At 36.0% G+C, this 26,613-nt stretch overlaps 1 protein-coding gene across 2 annotated transcripts in view; it reads left to right on the forward strand.

Moving 5' to 3' along the window:
• CRIM1 (cysteine rich transmembrane BMP regulator 1) overlaps nt 1–26,613 on the forward strand; it is a 178,812-nt gene that overhangs the window by 80,968 nt on the left and 71,231 nt on the right. For both annotated transcript variants that reach the window (XM_033054763.2, XM_033054764.2), the window contains exons 3-4: nt 4,563–4,805; nt 11,378–11,498. In XM_033054763.2, coding sequence (XP_032910654.1) covers nt 4,563–4,805; nt 11,378–11,498 — 364 coding nt within the window. The remainder of the gene's footprint in view (nt 1–4,562; nt 4,806–11,377; nt 11,499–26,613) is intronic.

The raw sequence follows: 26,613 nt of genomic DNA on the forward strand, positions 1-26,613 counted from the left end.
AACCCAACCAGTATTTTCTGTTCTTTTGTAGCTCTTTCAAATGCTGCTTTTTTGAACATAAAGGCAGTACTTGCAGCCTACTATGTTTTCTTAGTGAGTTATCAGTTCAAACTTTTATGGGAAGCTTGATGGATGGATCCCTGAAAAGTACAGTAATTTCAAGATTATAAACCGCATCATTTTGACTAAAATTTTGGTCCAAACCCGAAGTGCAGCTTATATTCAGGTGCGGCTTATATACAGACAAAGAACAAAAAGTTACTGTTTTAGTTTGGAGGACAGGTGTCTGCTGAGAAAGGCAGGAACTTCTCTTTGAAATGGAGAATGTAAACCCCCTCCCTCCAAATTATTATAATTTTGAAATCAAGGGGCTTTCAGGCAAAGATATAGGAATTAGGAATAACAGTTCTTTTCTAGTGAAATTAAAATAGAAATACAGTACTACAAAGAAACAAACTCCAAATCCTGACAAAGTCAGAGTACAACCTGACACCCCGTCAGGCAGGGTGTTGGTAGCAGTCCCATTAAATGGTGGCTGCATCCTCCTGCAGTGACAGATGTGATTCAGCTGGAGCAGTGCTCCTGCAGAAGGTGCAGTTTCCCTCCCAAGGTCCAGTGGTGATTTGGAGAAATCCGGTTTTCCTCTGGAGTCCAGTGGAGAAAGGGGCTACCTTAGTGTCCCAAAACCTCTGTTTTTATCTTGGTAAGAAATGTTGGTCTCTTCCCCCTGGCTGGAGCAACTTCCAATGGGATGCAGTAATTTTATCAGTCCCACAGTGGGACTCAATGGCCATTAGCAGAAAATGACTCACTGGAGGAAGGATGGCTTGTGGAAAGATAAAGAACAATGTCCTGCCTGGTTTCAATGGATGACCCATTAGCAGAATATCTGCCGTTGAGATAAGGATCACTGACCCCACCCTCAACAGATGGTGATAGAATAGATACCTTTTATCACACTCTGTATTGTAACGTGCAGCTTATGTATGGACAAAGAACGAAAACTTGCTGACACCCGGACGTGCAGCTTATACTCAGTGCGGCTTATAATCATGAAATTACTGTAATTTTCTCCTTATTGATGGGTGGGGTATTTTTTTAAAGGACACATTGAAATGTGGTTGAGTTTTATGCTATAGCAATTTTACTGTCTCTACAAACAGGGTTGAATGAGATCCTTCTTGTGAAGGAATTTGCACTATGGGTGAGAACAATGTGACACCTGTACCTTACTGTGTAATCTGTTTGTCAAGACACCCCGTTATTCAGGAATATGTATATATTTGTTATACTAATTTGCTTCATAGGAAGTCATATATATAGTCCCATGTATAGTTCTACCTTTCCTCAGAAGCCTAATTCTTTAGGTTCACCACAGTGCTTTGAATCATCACCAGTGTTTCTAGACGCACATGAAATTTGTTTCTATTGTATTTATTGTCAAAATGGAGTTTAAGTCCTGATGCATTGCTTGACTGTGAAGACATTGGTCAGGAAGAACCTGATTTGTGTAACAGGCAGTAGCTTAAAACATCCAGGGGGCAGGTTGGTGCTTTGCACTGTAGGTGTCTGTTTGACAAAGGCAGTAGGCTCTTATGAATCTACTTTGGTCTGTTGAAAGCTACTTTGGAACAGTCTGGTGTGTAAAAGGGGCAAAGTAGCAGAAATATTTCTGGCAAGTGATTTCACGGGGGGCTTTTAGTGGGATACAGCTTTGCATTATCTGCTTTTTGTCTATTGAGGCTGTTGGTGTATTTTTAATTATTTTGATCTTACATTTTCTTTTTAATGTTCCTTTTGCAAGGGGTAGAAATGTTTGTTAATAAAGGAAAAAAGAACTATTAAACAGTTCTTGTTAGATGAAATTCTTTAATAGCTGTATGTATTGGAATTAAATCAGGAATTCTGCTAAAGTGGTGACATTTATGTCTGTATTAATGTTTGCAGTTTATTTTGAGAACAGATTAAATTTTGATGCCTTTTTTGAAGAAGTAATGAAAAGGTAGAACTAGTTTAGTGTAATGAATCCCCATGGATGGAGAAGATTTTGTTATTTGCTGAGTTAACAAGAAGAAAAACCTTCAAACTTTCTGAATGGTTGCATAGAAGTAATGGTTTTTTTCCAAACTTGGTATCAAAATGAGGAGTCCACATCAGCTTTTACTGAAATGCAGTAAAACTAAACTCCCATCTTCGTACACTGCAGTGAATTCTGGACTTGGAAGACAGAACACTAGCGTGATGCTAGCTGCTTAAAGCTTTAACTAACACCTAGTAATGCTACACTGCGGCTGCTGGATTTTCATGTTTTAGATAAAGATTCAAGTGAACACTTTACATACTGCTAACCAGGTATTGTTCTAGTTAGTAGCTGCTTTCCATAAAGGAAAACGACATCTAAATCAAGAAACCAATTGTGACATAGTCTGCAAAAAGTTTCTTAACCTGGTTTTGGCTCTACTGTGAGCTAGAGTTTGGGAAGCTGAAAGATAATTGTCTGTTGGTTGATCCAGCTTGGGTGAATATATTTGACTTTCCTGTTACTCAGTTGCATTTGTGTGTTGGGAAGGGAATGTTTCAATATGTACATAGTTTGAGATGTAATTTGGAAGCACAATATTTACATGAGTATTAATAGGGAGCTATTAGTAGGGCTTTGTCTGTTTATTTTTGGGACTATGAAGTAGAAAATAACAGTGCCTGGATTAAGAAGAAAACCTTTGGTTTATAAATACCTGCTGGTGTTATATTACCTGGTATTAAAACATAAACACATCTTTTGGGAGGTGGAGGTTATGTTTAAATAATTTCCTCTGAAAATAGTACTGGCTTTATGCAAGAGTCCTGTCACAGTCTGTAACCTTTAACTATGGTGAGCACAATACTCTAACGTGGAAAAAATATCAAAAATAACTGCAAAACACTGAATGAATATTTCATACAAAAATACTTGTCATGTTCTCTATTTTAAATTTCTCTCTTTTATTGCTTGTGATGCTTCTTATGTGTTGGTAGTAGCATGTCCTTGTTTTCAAAGTGATCTTACCAACTCCAGCAGTAGACTTTGCATTGGTCTTCAAAAATGATGCATCTAGAGTCCTGAATAGTCTGAACTCAAACAGTTTGATGTGCATTTCTGACAAACCTTGCCTTTTGGAAAGTTAGCCAAATTGGTCAAAAAGAGTTTTTATTGTATTTGAGCAATTGGAGTGCTTAAATTTTATTTGTATCCAATTATCTAAGCAGTCCTTAAGGAAACGCTTATCTTCATATGGATACATGTATGTGTGTAAATGCAGTCAAGTAAAAAACAGCAGGTCCACTCTTTAAAATACTTCTAATCCAAAGCATTTTCAAGAGAGAGATCATCTATTAGTCATGGAAATTGGAAGATCACTGGACACATAATTCTGGGGCACATAAAGTAATGAACAGTGGGAATTTAAGGGTCACCATGAGTACAAGTGGTCTATCAAGAGCCTATCATGAGTTAAGGGCTACTACTGCAACAGTTCTATTGCTTCTCTATGCATGTTGAGCAAACATGCAGTGGTAAATGAAAATAATTTTAAAAGCTAGAATGTCAAGCCTTTTATTATATCCATAAACTAAAGGCTATCAATAAAACACAGAAACTGGTATGTTATCTATTATTTATACAGCTCTCTGCAGTGAACCTCTGTAACCACTAATGTTCTGTCTGAACAATGTGTTTAATAAAGCAGAGAAGAGCCTAAACATAAGGGTATGTTTGAAAAAAAACGTTGGTCTTAAAAATGTTATTTAAGTTCTAGGCAAAATACATATCTAGCCAAGGCTTTTTTAAAGATGGAGGGAAATAATAGGATTTTTAACTGTAAGAAAAAAGCTATAGTGCTATCTAGTAGCACATTTAGGTTAGTAATCTTTGATGGTTGTAAGAAAAAACATAAAGTACTTGTACATGAAGAAATCATAGAATATCCTCAGCTAGAAGAGATGCATAAGGGTCATCAACAAACCTCATCATCAGCACAGTCAAACCTCTTATCTTTTAGTATTCAAGGTGCTGAAGTATGTAGGGACAACACTTCTAATGTGAACATTGGGAGTGTGTACAGGAAATAGCCTCTTCTGCTAATGTATTCAAATATGTTAGCTGTTGACCTTTTAACTTGCTTTTTGAATATGTGAGAGCTCAGTTCAGGTTAATAAATCAATCAGTTTTAATCAGTCCATAATTGAAGGTCTTAGGAAACTGAAGGAGTAGGTGTGAACATCAGGGCTGACATGACGTGACAAGTTGTTTAACATCCTGGCCAAATGTAAGTTCACAGCTCTACTTGAGGCTGTGTGGGTTCAGCTGTCAGGCACATTGTACGAATTAGAAAATTTGTAAAGTATTTAATAAGACACCTAGCATCTTGCAACTAACTATAATTTTTAAAGGTACTTTTTGGTAATCAATTCAACAGCAGCTGTTTCCTTTTTTGTTGTTTTGAGGGGAGGGAGCTTTGTCTGAGTTTATCTTTACAACTCCAGTGATTTACTGACACATGTGATGATTTTTCTCTCCCTTTCAGAAGAGAAACCTGACTGTTCCAAGGCCCGCTGTGAGGTCCAGTTTTCTCCTCGATGTCCAGAAGATTCCATCTTGATTGAAGGCTATGCACCTCCTGGTGAATGCTGTCCACTCCCAAGCCGTTGTGTGTGTAATCCTGCAGGATGCTTGAGGAAGGTTTGCCAGCCTGGCTATTTGAATATATTGGTTTCTAAGGCATCAGGAAAGCCAGGGGAATGCTGTGATCTCTATGAATGCAAGCCAGGTAAAAGTAGATACAATTTCTTTTCACATTTTCCATTTTTTTCTGTCTGACAAGCAAAATAATCTATACAATTACATCCAATAAAACCTATAAAACCTCTAAATTCTTCTGATTATTCTTGAAAGTTAATTATAATATGTATGCGATATCTATTTTTTTAAAAAAAAGTATAAAATATTATAGTAAATTTTACTTTCTTTTTTCTTTAGACTTTAATTTAAACTGAGTAGCAGGGGAAAAGTAACCTAGTGAGAATATTGCATATCTGTGAATGCTGCTAACACAGGTGACATACTTTATATACTGATTAGATTATAAAGAGGTTTTTCTCAGTAGGAATACATTTTGCATGGACAGGAAATTAGGATTTCTGTTTTCAGATCACTCTCGATTATCAAGTGTTGACCCTTAACAACTGGGGAACAAAAGGATTATAGAGGGGCATACGAAAAAACTGTACAACTTTTTCAGTATTTACTGGTCTTCCGTTTCATGAGAACACCCTTTCTTGTGATTTATTATTCCAAGTGAAGGGGAAGGTGTAATTCACTCTTTGATCCAGGCTTTGGTAAGATAAATCATCAAAACAGAGGAGTCAAAGCAAGCATATAAGATGGTATAATCCAAAACATTATATGCAAACAGTTTCAAGTGTGCTTAAACTGTATCTTTCCTATGCTTGTTTAACATTTTCTTACATCTTCCACAGAAGACAATTGTGCAGTCTTTGTATTTTCTAGTGCTTCTTTCTCTTTGTGTTTTTTCCCTAATATTCAGTGCAAATTTATGTGGAAATTTAAGCAAACTTTTTAGTACCCTATCTTGAGTAGTTGGTGAACAAGTCTTTACTATAATTCTTTGCTCTGCAACTTTTTGTCAGTCATGGACTTCTTTCATCTAGAATTAGCTTTAATTTCTTGTGTCATGGTCTTTTTGTACTCCTCCCTGGTTATGTTTCCTTCCTGTAAGTTTTTTTCAGTTAATCCACACTTTAACATGTGGCATCGAAAAGTAGACTAATATTTTGGGAGAGTCTTCACCAGTGCTAAATACTTTAGAGTAATTGCCTTCTGTTTCTCATGCAAAATTTAGATAAGATTTTAACTGTTTTCCAGGAGATATTTCTAGTTGGTGAACTGCTGTGATACCAGGATCTTTCTGTAGTATGACTGCTACTGAACCGTTATATTTGTATATTTTAATTCCTCCTATGTACTTTAATTATGCCTTCATTGAATTTTGTCTTGCTAACTTTGGATTATTTATCATTTTCAAAAGAAATTTTATCTCTGAGCATGTCTTCCCAAATGTTGTTTGAATTCCTATCTTGTAATTGTCAAATAAGTCCATCCAGATTTCCCCATGGAAATTACTTCTTGAAAGTTGTTTTCAACTTGCTAGTTTTACAGAATCCTCAAATTCAATATGATTCTCTATTGCATTAGTGAATTTATGTAAGTCTGTCTATATTTTTTATATATTTTGCTGTAGGGAGTTTTAAGAGGTGGAGGTACATGGGGCTGGAAAAATGAAGGTGTGTGTTAGGAGGGTAGAAGACCAGGGGCTTTGAAGAGATTGGGGAAGGAAAGAAACTATTAGGATTTAAGGGAAGCGTAGAGCTTTGCAAATGGGGATTAGGAACTGAGAGACCTGGTAATAAACCCTGCATCTTCAAAGTCTGGCTTGGTATCCTGAAGAACTGCAGGCAAGAAGAGTTAGAGAGGAAACTGAATTATATGAATTATTACTGAAATGCCATGTTGCTAGAAAATACGGGTAATGGACGGGGTAAGGCGTGGGAGGTTGGTGCTCATGCAGAGGCTCTTGGGGAGCTGATGTCATCAGTTTTACTGAATGTGTCAGCAAGTCTATGGAGTTAACGTGTTGAACAGAGAAAAATAAGTTTCCATGATTACCACAGACCTAAAAACTTTAGCTCTGTGAGTAATGCTGCCAAAACACTCTTCCTGCACCTCCATGTCTGCTTAACCAGCCTTAGTAGGTGTTTTGCACCAGCAAGGGCTTTCTGGTGGGAATAAAACTGGGAGGACTACTTCCTGTGACAGCAGTGCTGCTTTATGCCAAGATAAAGTGCTTGTGCAATTAAAGCATAAATTGTGTTTATTTCTGTTCCTTAAGAAAGATATCACTGCTCTCCAGTTTACTCTGGCATTTGAGTTGGAAGCCTTCTGCTGAGAACTGCGTATGTTCAAGTGCTGTGATTGTCAATGGAGTTAGTGAAAGGAAAATAGAAAGTGTTTCCTCAACACTAAATGCTAGAATAAAAATAAAATATTTCATTTTGATACCCACTTTCTCTTCTGCCCCTTTTACTTTAGGAATACAATTGAAGGCATTGGAGCTTAGTCATATATGTCTATTAACCTCCAGATTAAATTGCTTTAAATGTTCTTACCTGTTGCTCCACCAAGTATCTCATCACAGTTGTGGCACCTACTGAGCACAAGTGTGTCATGCTCATGTTTTTTACTGTGGTTGCAAAGCTCAGAGATGTGATAATCCTGGTTTGGTTCCATAAGCAACCTCTTTTATTCCTAGATATGTGTAACTGTCCGTTCACGAGTAGGGAATTTAGTCTATGTGCATTGAATTTAGTTTTAAAATGGGGATTACATTTCTCAAAAAGTATTTTCAAAAAAAAATTCTTGAATCAGCAATCTCAAATAGAACTGCATAATGTGTTAACAGCAAAAATAAAAATAACCCAAAACAAGATTTGTGGAGAGTATGTGCTAAACCACTACGAACAAGGATGTTTTTAAAATCATGTTTGTTTATTTAAAGATTGAGTTTAAATCTAGATTAAAATGTATTTTGCTAAAGTGTTGATAGGAACTCTAGCTGTCACTTCTGAATACAACAAACTGAGGATTATACTCTGGCAGTTGTTCAACAGATGTTTGTTGTACCTTTTTTGATAACTTCTGTTGTTGTGTATGGCACAATGAGAGTGTCATCTTTTCGTTTCTGACATCTTTGGGAAAGCACTGGGAAATGCCTGTCATGATAGACATAACCTGTGTTGAAAAGACTACTCATCTGTCATTTTTTCAGAAGTCTTTTTGGCAGAGCTTTCATTCACTCATCTCCAGCATGGCCTGAAAATTGCTCTTTTTTTCCTCTACCAAATATTGGTTTAAACACAATTGTAAAGAAAATGTTACTGTTTTTCTTACTGCTTTGGGGAATTTTGTGCAGCTGGGGCTTGATGAAAAGTCCAAGTTCAGCAGCATAATTTAGTAGGTAATGTGTAATGACGCACAGGGAAGTAGCTTGTGCTCCACCCTGATACAGCTTCAGCATTGGAAATCAGGTCTGGAGCTTGTACAGTCCTGTGCCAAGGACAAGGGTCAGCAAAATCAAGTTTTTGTACACAGCTCAAAGAAATAGGATTCTATAATTTTTTTATTTTATCCTCTATTACTTAGAGAATAGTACTTACATTGTTTCATTGGATGATTTGTTTAAAGCTTATGTTGACAGAACTTGAGATTGGAGTGGGAAAGGATTGGACCAAAAGAGTGAGGAACATTTCTAATGGAGCTGAAGAAATGGCTTTTAAGTTGACAACTAAGGTGAGGGAGGGGGAAAAAGTTAGCAAATGCAGAGATCCAGGTTGGAAATAACTGGGATAAGGCAGTTAAGAAAGTGGTTCAGGCAATGGTACAGCTGCATTGAAGGTCCAGGAATGCCGTGGTTGTATGTAATACATTCTGAAGTGTCATAGAATGTAAAATGCTTGCCATGGAGAGAGAGTTCCTTTCTACTTCTCCCATGGCAGACAGTGTGACTACCATTATCGTGTGTGGTTGTGTTGTGTTGCGTTTGTTCATGAGGAGCCAGTTGTAATGCACCTGAACTGAGAGCAGAGGATGTCATGTAATGCTTCCATGATGTAAAATGTAATGCTTCCATGCTGTGTATCCTTGTACTGAACCCTCAGAAATTTGCAACTTTTGAAACCTTAGCCTGTCCTGAGCCACTGTTTCATTAGAAATGTAAATACTGACTTGCTCCTTCACCATTAGATGCATAGGTGTTTATTTAGATCTTGCCCTAGACTGTACCTTGTATTAGTTGAAGAGCCAACCATTTTATTAGTTGAAATATGTCAGGGTGAAACTTAACACGCCTAATATACTTTGTTAACTTACTGTACTAGAAAGTTTTATTCACCTGGTTTCATTACCAGTTTCAAAACCTTTGGTTCTGCAGTCTACAGAGGAAGTAGCACTTTACTGCAGATGTCAGGGTCTGCAACTGTGGCAGAGTTTCTACTACATTCTTGTAGAAAAGTGGTAACTCAGATACTCTTTTACAAATTCACTGCACGAGAAAATTCTTGAAGACTTGTAAGCAAAGATTGATGGGGTGAATCTTTGCTGATAGGAAATTGGAAAATATTTATGGGTTCTTGAAGACACAAATTTGTCAAGTTGTATTTAAATCTTGAAGTTTCTATGATAGAAAAAAATAAGTTTAGAATAAGATATATAATGACAGCTCATAATGAACTGTTCATGAAATATGCACGTGTTAATTAGTGGAGTCACAGTAGGATGTGAAAAGAAAACTAAATGGTCAGTGGCAAATATTTGTAGTCTTATTTCTCAGGACAGTAGTGCAAAGACATTTGGGAGATGCCTTTTAAAGAAATGAGGAGTGCAATTACAGGCTATTCTGTAACCTCAGAATAGTTCCAGCTTATCTGTAAGTTTCTGTCAATACTTTTTCCAGTTTGAGAAACCTGTTTAAATCTGAAAGAAAGTAGGAACCTTTTTCCTTTTTCAAATATTTTTCTTTTTTTATCTGTCTTCCTCCCTCTCCTGTGAGGAAACTCTGAGAGAGATGGGACTGTTCTAACTGGAGAAGAGAAGGCTCAGGAAGATCTTGTCAATGCAATGAATTCCTGGAGGGGGTGTAAAAGCAGAGCCAGGTTCTGTTCAGTGATGTTCAGTCGTAGGACCGGAGAGGCAAGAGACACAAACAGAAGTGGAGGTTCCCTCTGAACATCAGGAATCGCTTTTTTACTATGAGGGTGACTTTTTCACCATGTCAGTGACTCGGCACTGACACAGTTCTCCCAGAGAGGTAGTGGAGATAGTGAAAATCCATGAAGATTTTGAATCCATGGAGATATTGAAAAGCCAGCTGGGCATAATCCTGGGCAGCTAGATCTACATGGCCTGGCTTGGGAACTTCTAAGAGGTCCTGTCCTACCTCAGCTGTTTTATCATTAATCTAATGATGCAATAATGAAGAGAAAAAATTATGCTTGAGTAGTCTTAACTTGGGGGTTTGTTTGTAATGTTTTTTAAATTTGTACTTGATTGAAAAAGATGGACTGGGCTGCTTTTCAGTACGAGTGAGCCATGTACTATCACACTGTAACCACTGCAATGGAGATAAGCAGAGCAGATGTAAATCTGAGACTGCTGTCTCATGATGACAGTGTCAGTTATTGCTTTGTGCTGCTGAGGATCAAACTTGCAAAATGTAGGACCAACCAAAAGAGAAGAAATGGGCCTTTGAAGGTTATGAACTCTTGCAAGAAATGCGGGTAGCATTGTTGAGCTGCTTTAGTAGTTCAGTCAGCTGCTGTGATAGTGTCAATGCAGCAGTGCAGTTTAATCAGTACTCAGGGATATCATACTGCATCATTTGCAGTCTGATAACATTCTGTTCATCCTGCTTGCTTAGTAGAAAGCAGCTAGTAGTAGAAAGTAGTTTCCTTTCTTAAAAAGGGAACTGTTTTGTTTTGCACTTTTCTTAGTGTAATTTTGAAAAGACATAACAGATACATACTACCTGAGCTGGTAGTGTTTGCTACATGGAAAATTTAGTACCAAATAAGAGAAAGATATGTTTCAGTTTTCCCAAGTATGACTTAGAACATCAAGTTCTAAAACCCATTGATTTGGATTTTTTTTTCTTTTCCATTTCTATACGTTTCTGCTTTCTAAAAACTGTCCGTGAGTCTTTCTAGTTAAGTAGAATTCTTCATCTCATTAATGCAGAAAGATTTGTCAATTTGCATTTCATTTTTACCATATATAAGTATACAAACAAGACAGCCTAATAAAAGTCTTTAAAAACATACTTTCTACATGCACACATCTATCTATAGTGTATATCCTTTTTTTTCCTATAACCCAAGTACTTTGCTGTTTAAACAGAATTTCATTAGTTAAAAATTAAACAATTAGTTGTTTACTGTTTTAAAAGCTATGGGGAATATATAACCCTTCATAACTAGGGTACTTCTATTGGCTAATATTCACAGTTGTAATGATTGTGTGAGGTTGCCTGTCTAATTTCTGTAAATTTTTTATTGACTAATACCAGTTCAATACCAACTAATACAAATTTTAAAAAGTGAATTGTAATGAGAAAGGGAGGGTTTTTGTAATGTTACCTATCAAACACGCATTCACTGGATAATTTTTGTGACTTAAAAGGCTGATGCATAAGTGGTTACTTATGAGGAAGTAATTTGTGGAAAGCTTCTAAAGCATGAGTAAAAGAAATGTTCTTCTTCCCTTCCTCCATAGTGTTCAGTGTGGATTGCAGCACAGTCGAGTGTCCTCCTGTTCAGCAAGTGGTTTGCCCCCTGGATAGCTATGAAACCCAAGTCAGGCTGACGGCCGATGGCTGCTGCACCCTGCCCACAAGGTTGGTGTCTCCATGGCTCAGTGTTTTTAACTTCTAAAATTTAAATTTTAACAACAATTCAAGTACTGTAAATGCAGAATAAAAATGTGTACTTCTGCGACAATAAATGCTGATACTGAATAAAAGCTACGTGAAGCAGGTTATATCAGTCTGATGGAAATACAGAATCTTGTATTTTTAAAGTAGAAAGAAAAGTCTTCACAGTACAGATGAATGAAGTTGGTTTCTGCTAAAATTATTTGAGGAGTTCATGCCTTTAGATTGACTTTCAAGTAATTCAATTTTGCAAAAGTTAGCTTTTGAATGTGTTTGATAGTCAGGAGTTAAGTGATGGAGATGACAGAAGACATGCTAGAAAAAAATCTCATCTAGTTAAAGGAGGAACAAAATCTAATTTTTTGTATGACCACTTTAAAAAGTGGAAGATGGAACTCTCTGGAACTGTAGGGGAACAGAAATTTCAAGTACTTGCTTGCGTTTTACTTCTGTTGTTTTTCAAGTAAGTAAAACTAACTGTGGTTAAAAAGAAAAGACTATTTTAGAGTTGATTTTGTTCCACAATTATGCAGCACTATTTGAGTTTCTGTTTTTACAAAAAATTTCCCAAAACTTGATTCATTGAATATGCCAAATAAATACATATTCAAGCAAAAATTAACATAAATTAAAAGGCTTTATATCAAAAAGAAAATTCTTCTTTGTAGATGTAGCTACTTGTCTTACTTAGTGGAAAGCCTTTGCAGCCATAGAATATCATCATGTTCTCAGCCCCTTGTGTAAAGCAGTAAAAAAATTGCAAAGAATTCAGAAAGTAGAAGATGACAAAGATTGTGTAATCAAGGTTGTTCTCTTTTGGGTACACTTTGGGTGCGCATTTAACATGGCATCTTCTTTAAAACTGTTGCTTCATATATTGTTGACATATGAGAGTCTCATTGCATGGAGAATCAAAGATATTTAATAAAATTGAGGTAGAAAAAGAGATATGGAAAATATCATTTAATGCACTAATCTTTGCCTCTTAAAATTTGAAAATATATTTCTAAACTTGACAGGTTTTATTTGTAATTGTAGAATACTGATAGTAGTCTGATACTTATTATCTTTCCTCAGTGAATGCTACAAACATTATTTAGTTCAGATATGTTTTCTTTTATTTTCTTGTTTTCTGAATTTTGTATACCAGAACATGGTATGGATTCTCAGTATCCTCCCTTTATTCTTTGACATATTTTCTGTAAACTTCCTAGGAAATGCAATGATATATTAGTTCAGAGTGACCTGGCTGGCTGGGACTGTGCAGGAGTCTGCAGATTTCATACAGCCATCATACTGCCATTGTTGCAAATATAGCTAAGCATGTTGAAGACAAGTATAATAAAATGCTACTGTGGGCATTATTCAGAAAGATAAAGTCAAAGAAGCAGTCACAGATTAATATTTCATACATATAGAGTTTAGATTAACGCTTAGTAATGTTGGCACATTAGAAAGATTAATGGTACATTTTTACTTCCAAATTTGTTTCAACTTGTTGAACTAAAAAATGATACATAAACCAAATTATATTAGTTTTGCAGAAGTAAAATGATGTTCTATTTTTATGCAGTCTAATATAACTTGTGGTTTGATTTTTCTAGTGCTTGGCTGAAGGGAATGAAAAATATCCGCTTTCTTCTTTGTCAGTGATAACTTCAATATTCCTTCTAGCAGGAAATATAGAGTACCAAGAAAATAAATCTTCATTTACTTCAGAAAAATTACTAATTTGAAATATCTTCTATTTCTAGTACACATGGGGGAACTGGCCTTAAATAAAACACCTACTGCAAGCATGTTCTTGAAAGGATCTTTTTATTTTGTTGAGAATGTTTAAAAGTAAAATTGGTTTGCTGAGCGCTAATGGATGTCTGAAGTGCCCTTGTCCACATGTGTGGCAAGTCAGTGATGAAACGTCAGTGATGAAACCAGTCTTCTATTCTGCTCTGCACAAAGCTCCCAATTGTAGAAGCAGGCTTACAGCATGTGAATTACTAGATAATTGTGAATGAGGAAAATAAGAAGAAAGCTTTAAAAAAGATTAGAGGAAAGAGAAGTGCATGTATTAAAAAAGAAAACAGAAAGGGAAACAAAGTGCCGTTACTTGGAACATGAAAACTGAGCCATTGGACACCCTTTATAGTTGAGGAGTCTCTGTGAGACTTGCATGTCAAAATTATAGAAAAAAGTGCAGATCTATGAATGAATGAGTCTGTGGTAGGAAAACAGGATGGTTTTCCTTAATTTCAAAATTTCTTAATAATACATTAAGAATTATGAAATAGCTGCATTGCCTTTTCTGATATTCCGTTTAGAATCACCTAATTGCATATCACATCACTTTTTCATTGTTAGAATTAAGTTCAAAAGAAATGACACACTATTTTTTTTAGTGTGCATTTAAGAATAATTTATTAAAAGCAGAGATATTGTTCTATAAGGTCATGGACTTTAGACAGTCATTTAGGTTTCATGAAATTAAGTTTTTCAGGCTATGAACTGTTTGAAGAAATTTTGATCATCTGTTCCATTTACTGCTGCTGAATAAAAGTGTAATACAAGCAGAACCAGAAAGCAATTAAAGGAGAATGCCACAGATGACACGTCACTGAGCTGGTTAACAAGTAGTTGATAATTTCACATACAGTAGGAACAGATTCTTCTTCACATCTTGTACTTGGCCTGTTTCTGGTACGTAATATGCTAGGAAAATGGAGATCCTTATTCTGAGGATAAATTGGCGATTTCTTTTGTGAGCAAGCTCTTGAATGCATATTCATAACAATGAAAACTCCTTGAGCAATGCCAGGGGAAACATGGAAATAGTAAACATCTGAAACCATAAATTCTTGTTTTTGCACTCAGAGGTTACATTTAGTGTCACACTGATTTCTTATGCAGTGGTTCAGACAGAACAGAACATACTGATTTGGCATTGACATCAAAATACCAGTTGCTTCAGCTTTCATCAGGCTGTTATGAGACACTTATCTTAAATTTCCAGCAATTATGTTAGGAAAGCTGAATGTTTGGAAAACAGGAAAACAACTATTATGTTAGGAAAGTTTAGAACAGTCTGTTTCTGGTCTTGGTAAAGATGTTTGCTTCTCAAAAGAGGTTGTTGAACAAAAAAATGTATTAGAGCTGTTACAGAAAACATTACTATAGTTTTTTTTAAAGTAAGTTTGTGGTCTTCTATTAGAAAGTTAAATGCAATCAATATCAGGTTTACAGAATCTGTTCTCTTTGGGTGTTCCCAGTTTTTCCTGTTGTAAATGAAGTTTCTTCAAATTTTCAAATTCCTTTGGAGATTTATTTTTAAGTGTAAAAATCTTTATCCTGATTATTAACAGCTTATATTATATTTGCACATGTTTCATAAGATTTTTACAGCATAGTATATGGCCTGTTTGGATAGCTTTGCACCAAATATTTTTAGATTATCTTTTTTCTTTGTGACTGTTGTCAGAATAAATTGGAAGTTTAGTCTTTATTAGGTCTCTGTTTCCTCTTATTGTTTTATACCCCTGCATCTGTGCTGTCATCTATTACAGATTTGGTAATTTCAAGATTCATCCAGTGTTCTGTTCTCAGAGATACTTCACACACATACACTCCTCCCTCCACCCCCAGCTATTCTTGGTCAGTCTTTTAATAAAACCAGATAACCCAGAAAACTCCATAGAGAACAGCAAGATGTTAGCACTATGCCAATATTAAAAAGAACAAAACCTAAGCAATTAAATCTGGGTGTCTTGTTATCGGTTCTGAGAGAAATAGTGGGAAAACTGATTGAGCATTGAATTAAGGATTAAAGGATGTAATTATAGCTAGAAGCAACCAGTGTTGCTGGAATCTGATTTTGTCTTCTGAGGATACTGTTGGCCTTAAAAACTTGACCATCAGAGTGCTTTCCTTTTCAATTTGTCTTCCATCATCACTAGTCTTTTGTTTTTTAATTGGATTCTAGCTCTAAACAAAACAAACAAACAAATGTAAACCAACTAGCTCTTTTAAATTAATATTGTCTTGCAGGGTTTACTTTATAAAATGGAAATGTATCCCCTTCCTCAAAGTACTTAACATTGAAGTACATTTCCCACACCCCCCTCAGATTTTGGGAGTGACTCAGTCTCAATGAATCAGCATCCTTTAGCTCCTGAGAGGAGCTCTTGCAGCATATGTATAATGGTAGTATTGTTCTAAGAGAAGCATCCAGGAGTGTCCACTAAAAATAAGTTTGCTTCACATACTTAAAAAAGCTCACACCATAATCCTGAACTATGTTCTAGATTTGAAAAAGTTCAGAAAGAACTGATGTATATGTTTATCTATCAAAATTTCCAGTACTTTATTTTCTACCTGCGTCCTAACTTTAAAAAAAAGCAGTTTCAAGGATGATGTGGTGGGATGAGGACAAGGAAAACCAAATGTAAGTTGAGCATAACAGGAGCAGATAAATTTTATATGCCAAAGAAGTGATTAAAAGCTTTTTACAAATACAGTCTTGGAAGACTGGAGCCTAAAAGGCTTGACTTGATAAATGAGCAAATGAAGATGCTTTGAATTGGACCATTTCACTATCACTTAGTTACAGATAGCTGAATGGCATTACAAATGTAAACCTCTCAGTTGGCCCAAGTAGCATGAAGGAGCAGAATTATATTTGTATTGTTTAGAAGAAAACCTCCGAAAAAAATTCTTAAACACATTAGTCATTGAATTACTTTTTCCTGGTTTAATAGTCTTTGCCCTTTCATTTTTTCTTTTTATGTGGCTAAAATGTCTCAGTCTGGGGCTGCTGTGAATGGCAGTGCCATCCTTGGGTCTGCAGTGTGGTAAAGAAGTGAAATGGGCTTGGTCAGCAAATCCAAGTGTTAAGTCTCTGGATGATAAAATCCTGTTTTACATTTTCATCATGTACTCAGGTCCATTGGAGGGTCAGAGGGGCAATTAATATGGGCATTAAAGGTTTGCTTAGAAAACAGCCCAGTTCTTTCCCTCACCCCAAATTTTAAATATTTTTTTGATTTATATACAGCTCATGAAAATGAGTAATACCTTGATGTAGTAGGAAATAGTTTTTTAGACAAGGTTTAATTTAAGCTATATCTGGATAGAAATGGAATATAACTTGGAACAGAACTAGACTAGAATTTTCTATCATATATAATTGCATTTCAATTTATGACATAGTAGGAAGAAGAGTAAATCTACAAAAATGTACTTCATTTTAAGGATCTTCTTAAGAGAACACTCTATTTTATCTGTCCTGTACTAAAATATTTTTAATGTGTGTGCATTAATTAGCAGTTCTGAAGGCATTAAGGCCAAGTAGCAATCTAGATTAGCAATCTAGCTCTAAAATTTGTATATAACATTGCTGAATTGGATTTGATTCCAAAGGAAGAAATTACCTATTTTAGTCTTTTGTTTCTCATAAAAAGTTGTGTTGTCTTAGGCACGATATAGATACCACTTGATAAAATTCACCATTAGCAGTTTCACTTGTGTTTTTCACAAAACCTGTAGATATGTTAAAAACATGCTGTCTTTGCATGTAATTGAATTGAAACAAGGGTCCCATGGTAGATGATTATGCAAAAATCAAAAATCACACCTCTTTAGAGAGCATATAAATTTATGTAGAATTAGTGTAGTGATAGGGCAAGGGATAACGATTTTAAACTGAAAGAGGGTAGATTCAAATTAGATATTAGTAAAAAAATTTTGCCATCAGGGTGGTAAAACACTGGGACAAGTTTCCCAGAGAACAAGTAGATGCCTCATCCCTGGAAGCCAGCTTGGATTGGGCTTTGGTCAACCTGGTCTAGTGGAAGATGTCCCTAAACATGGCAACTGTTCTATGATTCCATGATCTTTTATCCTCCTAGATGACTTTGTCCAGTAAACAATTGCTTTTACTGTACTCTGTCTGCTGGCACGTGGCCGTGTTATTATTGTATGGTATATAGTGTCCACAACCTGTCACAGCATTAGACCTACCAACCAATGTTGTGTATTTCATGTTACATCAGTGCCAGCAACACAAAAATCAGCACAGTTTTTTTTTCTCCTTCTGTGTCAACTGCCAGAATCATAGCTGGAAAGTCTACTGTTGTAAGTTCCCTTATAAGTTATTATCAAATATATTTGCATTGTATTTGAGAGCAGCCATACACAGCTAGTTGGATAATGCTTTCATTCCGCCATCATCTGTAGAGGTGGCCTCTGAGTCCCTGATTAACTTGGCACCTGTCCCATTTAGTAAGAAGGATATTGTGCACCTGTTCTGTTCATTTTTCTTAGCTTTTTGGTTGTTTCAGATCTTCTCTGTCATTCCTTGGGATTCTCACATTTGTCCAGATTTTCCTAGGACTTCCTGTCTTTGGAAGACCTCCATTTTATGATAATGTTTTGGTGTTCCATACAGCATTCACCACTTGGATTCCTTCAACCTCCTTTAGAGGACAGGCATGATTTTCCAGCGAGTGTAACTTTTTCCTAATTTTCCCCTGTACCAGTCACCTCTCTTAAGCAACTTTTGCTGATACAGAGGTCTCCCTTGTATTTGTTCTAGAATTTTAGATCCTTCTCCTCCACCCATCTCATCCACTAGAACTGGTATCCAAGAGAAAGTGGTTGTGGATCCCAGTTTTTGTTAAAGGTAGGTTCAGCTGGAAGTGGTAAGATGAATCGTGGATCCAAGACCTGTATCTTCCTGAGACTTCTCTTCAGGGATTGGCTTCTGAGTAACCTGGGTAGCTGGATCAAAGGTCTGTGTTAAGGACTCTACAGAAGCTTTTTAATGCCTTCAGTTCTGTCATCAGCTCCTTGGAAACACTAGTTTCTAACCCTGGTGAATTTGCTTGCAGGGTGTCTCTCCTGCTCTTCAGCTCTAGCAGACCACTTTGCCATCTCAAGTGCATCAGTGGTATAACACTTGGTGTTGAATTGGAGACTGTTCCTCATTGAAGGGGCAGGTTTATATTGAAGGAAAGCTCTGCACTGATACAGCTGAACCCATCCCATGTTTAATTCAGGCTTGCAGTAGCCTTTTGCTTTGGTTGATGAATAGAACACTGCAATTTTTTGGAAGTTTCATAACATCTGAAAACAGGTGTTTAGGCACTTTCACTTCAGTCTTTAAAATCCTCAGAAGTTAGGAAATGATATTTTTCTCAGGAAAACCATTTTTCTTCAGGTCCACTGACATATTCCATCATGCTTACAGACTGCACTGTACTGAACATCCACAAAAAGCGAGGACAACAGGGCATTACCCTTTCTAGATGACATATGTTTCATGTCTGTCTTCTCCCGATGTCTTCCAGGAGAGTAATAAAGTGCTGAACTCAGAGTTCAAGCATTCCCCTTCTTCCCTACTACAGCTGCCTCAGGAATTCCCATGTGTTCTCAGTGTGATGGTAGTTATTGCTGCCTTGGCATTGAGCCTCACCATGTGGGTTGTTTTGGCCAGCAACCATATTTTCCTGAAGTACACAAATGAGGAAAAGATGATGTGTTGGTTGGTTGTTTCTTTAAAGCCATCTCAGTAAAACTTGAACAGAAGCTCTTGAAACATGAGACATTTCAGGAGCCCAATGGTTGACTCCTGAGTGTCAGAGACCAACAAGGAGAGGAAACATGAAAACATTTGCAGAAGAAATAGCATTTAAACCTTTGCAGAAGAAGCTGTAAAACATTGTAAATATAGAGGTCCCTGCTTGCATCTTCTGTAAGAACAGCATTTTGTGCCTGTATGATCTGTTAAAAATACATCTGTGGTCTTCCATTGACTTCTAGGAAATATTGAGTTGGAAAACCTGAAAGACAATGCCACCTAAAGGAAGAACCACATTTTCCAAGAGCAAAACAAAAAAACCCCACCGTTTGCACTGTGTGAGGAAGTATCAGTGATAACTATGCAAGCAGTTTTCTTTTTATGAAAAAGTATCTGTGGTACTCTAATCTGACCATGTGCTGAGTTCATGGTATATTTGCTTCTCCACTGTAAAACATGGAAAGAAATTTTAAACCAGATAAATTGAAGTGACTCCTAATTGTATCTACTTTTAGTTGGTGTTTTATGGTTGAAATTAGAATGAGGTTGTAGTGTCTATAGAATTTGAGTTTGTTTCCATTCTGTATAGGCAAACTGGTGTTGGATACTTTCAGCTTACAATAAGCTGGTAGATATGTCTTCTGTTTCAGTTTTTGTTTTCCCATGTCAGTCTGGCAATTAGTGTGTACCTTGATCACACCGAGTATTGTTTTTCCTCTTTCTCCTGAGACTCCCCACTGTGTTTTGTTTCATTTATTCTACTTAATCAGCTATTAGCTTGTTTAGAAATTGAATAAGTGATTTGGTTGAGAATAATTTCTGACTTGAACAGGCAAATTTCTGTTTGTATCACAGAGATCAATAATGTCTGACTGTTGTCTTCAGACTCACAAGTGCACAGATGTCTGGGGAGACCCATGAATAAAGCAATAGAAATAAAATTTGGATGCTTGTATTTTAAAAGGGAAGTAGATATAAGAAATCCCCAGCAGTTTCCACTGGTACTTGAGGCAGATGATAATAAGTTATATGAAGAATATGAATTTGTGTTTCCTCACAAAATAGCAGGAAATGTCAGAGTTCAGCAGACAGAAATCCTGCTTCTTTATTCCTTCTGAAATTACTGAATAATTAAAAAGTGGAACTGAAGGTCATGGGCCATTTAAAAATGAAAAGTAGTTTCTCACTGCTATTCTTTGAAATGTTATTGGTGGATTTCAGTCTGGTTTCTACAAGTGTTACAGTTCTTGCATGTGTGGTTTCTACTACACAGAAAGTGTCTCATTAATTGATTGGAGTTGTTTGGTCTCAAAACCACTTAGATTTTGGAACAAATTTTGGTCTTCATTTTTTTTCAAGCTCAGGTTGAATGGGACTTTGAGCAATGTGATGTAGTTGAAGATGTCCCTGATCATTGCCGGGGGTGGGAGTGGACTAGATGACCTTTAAATGATCATTTCCAATCTAAACAGTTTTTTGGGTTTTTTTAACCTTTCCTAAACTTGTCCAGAATTGCCTTCAGGCATTTGAGAAAGGTGTTTAATACTATGAATGGCATGGAAAAACTGAACATGAAATAATTATTAGGGTTTTGGTTTTTCTTCTTGCAAAGAGGAGAAAGTGGTCATGAAATTAAACAATCAAATAAATTAAACAATAATGAATTTTGGAGAGGTTTGGAGGGGTTGTGTTTTTTGTTATTTTTGGGGGTTTTTTTGGTTTGCTTATGGTAAAGCCATCTCTAATGGCTTAGTTGTCGGGACATATGTAATTCAGGAGCAAGAAAGTTTGGAGTTGCAGGAAATATGAAAATTTATGAATTACTTATAAAACTATTATCTGAAAGTGATTTTTGACCAGAAGCCCTCAGAAATTGTGTTTTATTTGTAAGAGGATCAGATACTTATAATTCCTCAATAAACAGTGATTGAATAAGAAAATAAATAGCTTTTCATAATATCAGAAAACTGACATTTGTATAACATCCTAACTAGTACCTTATTTTTAAATTTGAAATTTTTGTTATATTATGAAGACTGAAGCTGATAAACCTAAAAAAGAGTAACTGAGGTACACAGTGGTAAAAACCATAGAGACCATCAACAGGAAAAAGCACCTGCTGGTATGGCAAAATGTGAGAAAAATACAGGGTTGAACTAGTTTATGTTGTATTATATTTCCTATACTTATTAATTCAAAAGAGTCTATACATTTATTTGTGTACTTGAAAAAAATCAGCTTCCTTGAAAAGTGAGTGTATTTGGCCACATTTGATTACATGTCTACTGCATCTCTGCCACCACTCTTTCGTGACTATCCTCTTCTTCTGCCTTGGCTCTCAGGGAAACAGAGAAATTGGTTTAATATTAGTCAAAGGATTAACTGAAGTTTTTTAGTCAGATGAATTCTTTGGATCCTCATTAGCCTTGGAATCTACTTGATGTAAATGCTGATTTTTATGACAACTCCCCTTGCTTAGGATCTATTTGCTATTTCCTAATGTTAATAATACACATAAGATGCACAAAAAATTCCGTTTCATGGTATCTTTAATTAAAAGCTAGATAGTTGCACTTTGCAATGTTTAAAAACCCCCTGTGTATAAAGATTACTATACTCATGGAAAAATTCACTGTTGTATGTTTCTAACAATATCTGGATTTTAATAAGGAATTATTACTTGGGAGTACACAACATTTGATTTCTGAAGAAGTAAACCCTCTGAAAAATTAAAATAGGAAGAACTTCTATATGAGTCTATTTACATAGCAGTGATGTAAAACTTTTGAGCATTTGCAAACAGTCTCATAGTAAGTGTTGCATGCAGCTTCCACAGTTTTTCTGTTACCTCTCTTTAAAGGTTTAGTATTGATCTTTGAAATAAAATACTGAAAGATTTCCATGAAAAAAATAATATTTTCATTTTGAATACTATCTTTAAAACCAAAAAGGCATGAAATAGTGCTACTGAATTAGGAATACTGAACCTAGTCTGTCTGACTTAATAGTTAGGAAAATTCTAGTTGAAATTCATGTGTGGTGTTGTCCCAATGGCTTTAGCTTTGCCTGCAGTACAGGCAGTGGCTTTGTCCTGTCTACTTAACACACACTATGGATACAGGTGTGAATAACATGGAAATAATTATTCAATAATTTCATATTTAATTTTGCTATATCATCATCGCTTATATCATGTGTTTGATGGTAGCTGGGGTCTTGCAGTTAAACTTTTCTTTGCCACTGTCAAGCTTTGATAACGCTCTTCTGAAAATTCCTGATTTCACAGTATCCTTAGTGTTTATGTTATTAACTCATTTGTGGAAGTTTTTTCTACTAGACTGAATAATATAAATGTTAATAATGTTAATGCAAATTGTACTAGATTGCTGCAAGGGAGGGAAAAAAAGGACTGTGATAAAATCTCCACAGGAATGTGATGTATGTTTCAGGAATGCTTTTCACTAGTCTCAGTGCTTTAGACCTTAATTTTGTTTTGATCCTCAAAATAAATATCCCTCTCATCAATATACCCCTGCCTCAACCCTCCCATTCACTGACACTAAATCTTTTTTTCCAGGGTCCTGTTCTTATTTTCATAGCCATTATGCCTTGTGCCTAGAGAACTCTTTTGATCCTACCATCAAAACAGCTTTTCTGAGGCTAAGCAAGCCCTTCTCTCTTTAAATCTGTTTAATAACACAACTAAATGAACCAAGATAATTGGATTTGAAGTAAAAGTTGTAATTTACAAGTATTCAATTTGATTTTTTTTTTGTCTTCTTCCTTTTCCTTTTTACACTTTTGGAGACATAAAGAAAAAAGCTAAGCAATTACACTAAAGAAACACCAAACAGCAAAAATCAAACCAAAACAACTCGACCACCAACACACCTCAAACATAAACTAAACTGGTAATGAACCTATCTTCTGAAGAACTTAAAGACTGATTTTAAAAATCAGACCATTTATATTACTGAAGGAGTCACTCTCCTCAATCTATAAAGCTTTGGTTAATGTACATCATCTCACTTTCGCATTTTTATATACTGAAGTTTGCCTTGCTCAGTTGTTGATATTTCTAGGGTTGCTGTTGATATTTCTAGGATTACTAGGATGACTGTTGTTAAGTAGATTTTTCTTGGGGTGGTAGTTTTTTGGTTTTGTGTTGGATTGGGGTTTTTTGGGGGTTTTTTTTATTTGGTTTTTTAGCCTGAAAACTGGAGACAATTCCTCTTGCCAGTCAGACTGATTCTGTATTTGTAAAAGTTTAATGCAGCAAACCTCTTCCTTGGGCTTCCTGTTTCCTTCCAGGTCATGCCACCACCTTTTCAGGTGCCATAAAGGCTCTTGCATTACTGTTTGATTCTTCTTTATGTCTTTCTGGGCCCTCTTGTAAGGTAATGTTGTACTCCGGTACAGGCCTGTTCTTCCTTGTTAGAAGGACGTGTTCTTGGCTTGGCTTGAATGCTGTTATGGCAATAACATGCCAGAGGCTTGTTTCCTTGAAGCCTTTGCTAATAAGGTGTGCCAGGGGCAGATACTGGGTGCCAGCTTCAAGTACTGCCCTCTCTTCTTTAATGCTAGAACCTTTGGATGCCGCAGTGCCATTTGTTGTTGCAGTGGTGTCTCTGTAGGCCATGGGAAGGGAGAAGGTGCCCTACAGTGCAATCTTCTCTCAGGGCAGGTTTCCCTGTAGCCAGTTCTGCTGTGACTGTTTTCCTTTGGCAAACTAGGGTTATGGGGAGCAGCTCAGGACCAGCGTGGTGCCTCACTGAACAGCAGTCTGAACAGCTGAGTTTTAGACAAGTTAGCCTGAGAGGGACCATGGCCACTGTCAGCAGGCTTAACTCAAACTGTCCTGGGGAGCTTCCTCAGGCCTGGAGTTCCCTTTCCAGGGGTAAGATATACACAGGTGGATAGCTGCCTGTGGCAGAGCACAGAGCTGGGCTGCAGCTTCTCTGCCGTCTATACCTCTGCTCCAAAAAGTACTTCAGAAAAATCTCATTCTATAAAACTCATCTTGCTCTCTTGCTGAGAATAGGATCACTTATTCTGAATTTCCAGATGTTGCTTTGGCAGCATGACAGCCTTGCTCAGCTACCAGAATTCTTTGGGTTTCTTTCTGACAGACTTCTGTCTCCAAAACAATGTTTTCCATGCTAATAGCCTGGACAATGGTCAAAGGTTTTCCTAGCAGAGCTGGCTGAAAAGAATGCAGGCTATTTAAAAGTCCATCTGAGATCACTTTTTACTTTGACATTCTCCTATGCATGGATTATGTTTTAATCAAATGGGAAGTCAATTTATAAAATATTGGAGTGTTGAGGTTTTCCTTGTACTGCGAGAATGCAAAACTTTCATTACTCTGAATAGGAGGGAGTCTTTTCTGCAAAAAAGAACGTTAGCTCCCAGCAATATTTTAAATATCACTTTCATGCCTTTATATGGAAGATTGTCCTATCTTAATTTATTTAAAGGGGTGATTCATAGATTCTTGTGGTTCAGTTATGTGTTTTGAGTTGTTTGTTTTTACTTAAACTGTTGACTGGGAAAAAAAATGAGGGGGAAAGTACAAGTTATTAACCTAATCATTTAATATTGCATTTCTAAGAGTTACAAGGAATGTGAGACATAAAGAAAGCAGATATTTCTGAAAAAGCTTATTGTGAAGGTGATAGAACTAAGAGTGTTAATTTCAGCACATGAAACTTGGAAAATCAAAGTCTACAACTATTTTCCTAATGTGTGCTATTTTTTCTGAATTTTCAGAAAGTTCTACCTATTTTCCCAGAAGTCATCAGGCTGTTGAATATAGGATTATTGAAGTGAAACTTCAATTTTTATTTAAGCTTTTAATAGCACTTTCAGATTGTGTCTACACTTTTTTTTCCTAACATTTTTAATTTCTTTTTTTTTCATTAGTCATATGTAGGTAGTTGTTTCTGGGTTTCATTCTTCTCCGAAAGGAAAAGCATCTTTGCAAACGGTCTGCTACATGGGTGAAAGTATAAATTCCATTAATCTAACAGTGCTGATTTTTCTTTTTCATTGATTACTAGACTTCATCTTTTTTCTCTTCCCCCCACCCCCCTGCCCCACCCATCTTCCTGTACTATTGGACTGCAAAAGTGAGGGATATTAGTAATTCTGTAAAATTATTTACAAAGTCATCTGAAAGGGACACTGCTGTCACAAATCCTTTGGATTTTTTGATCACATGTAGAAGAAGACATAATGTCTTTTTTTCCTTCTATATCTGTGATGACAAACAACACACAGTAAAGAAAATAATTGGGTTCCCTCTGTCTTTGTATTTACAAATAAGTTGAGAAGAAAGTATCACAAGCAAAGGTGGGATAAATAAAATTTTGATTCTTGTACTCTTACTTTTTTGTTTAGTCCATTATCCTTTATTGTGGTGGGAAGCATAGTAGTATTAAAAACAAACAAACAAAAATCAACCAAGCAAAAAAAGCTCAAACCAAACCAACAAAAGAAAAAAACATGAAACATTCAAATGCCTGCTTTAAAGCTGTTACTATACTGTAGCATATATGTGCAAATAAAGTTAAATTGCTTTACTTTATCTTGATGTATTTAGTATCATTCGTGAAATGGACTTTATCTCTTTACAGTAATATGCTTCTGTAATACAGCATTTTAAGAATCCTTTTCAAATAGTTTAGTAGAGATTCTGTGATATTCTTTGACTTTACTTGTATTTCTTGCAAACGTCCTTTTGAGTAATACCTTACACTGGGGAATATAATAATTTTATCTAACACTGATGAGATTAAAGGGAGAGGCATTAAAAACCTCTCTGTTGAGAGGTGGTTATTCCTCATTCATTGGATCCTGATCTCAGATGAAACGGCTGTTGGGCAATTAAGGAAACATGCATGGCAGAGAGGAACCAAACTTCTTGCTTTTTGAGCATAAAGAATAAGCAAATGCATTAAGGGCTGATGCTGCTTTTTACTAATGCGTTGTTTCATGTGGGGATTATCTTGGGATACTTAAAATATTTGAAATAGTTATTAACAATTAGAGTTCTTATTTCTGTAATTACAGGATCTTCTATTATAGAATCAGTGCTGCTTATCCGTATAATGTGCCTGTTGTGTTGGTCAAGAACTCTGTTAAATGTAAACTTATCAAAAGTCTAAGAGTTTGACTTTTAAACTGTTGTGTTAATCATAAAGCAAAGAATCTGGAAGTAAACATGACTATTGTTTATCCACATTTTATATCTCTCAGTTTGTTAGGCTGTTTTCTTAAATAAGCAGATAAATACTACTTACATGGAGAAAGTAGTCCTTTTAGAATGATCCAAAACTAACCACAGTATTTAATATACCTAACTTCCCACAGTATTTGGCGTCTCATGTAATTGGCTCCCCCTCTGCAAACTGCAGCACCATCAACACCAAAAGAGAACTTCATTAACTTCAAGTTAATTTCGTTCAGCTTATATTTAATGAATCTGGTTTTCCTTTCACTTTAATTTTTCCC

This window comes from Catharus ustulatus, chromosome 3, assembly GCF_009819885.2.
Source record: "Catharus ustulatus isolate bCatUst1 chromosome 3, bCatUst1.pri.v2, whole genome shotgun sequence".
Taxonomy (NCBI): domain Eukaryota; kingdom Metazoa; phylum Chordata; class Aves; order Passeriformes; family Turdidae; genus Catharus; species Catharus ustulatus.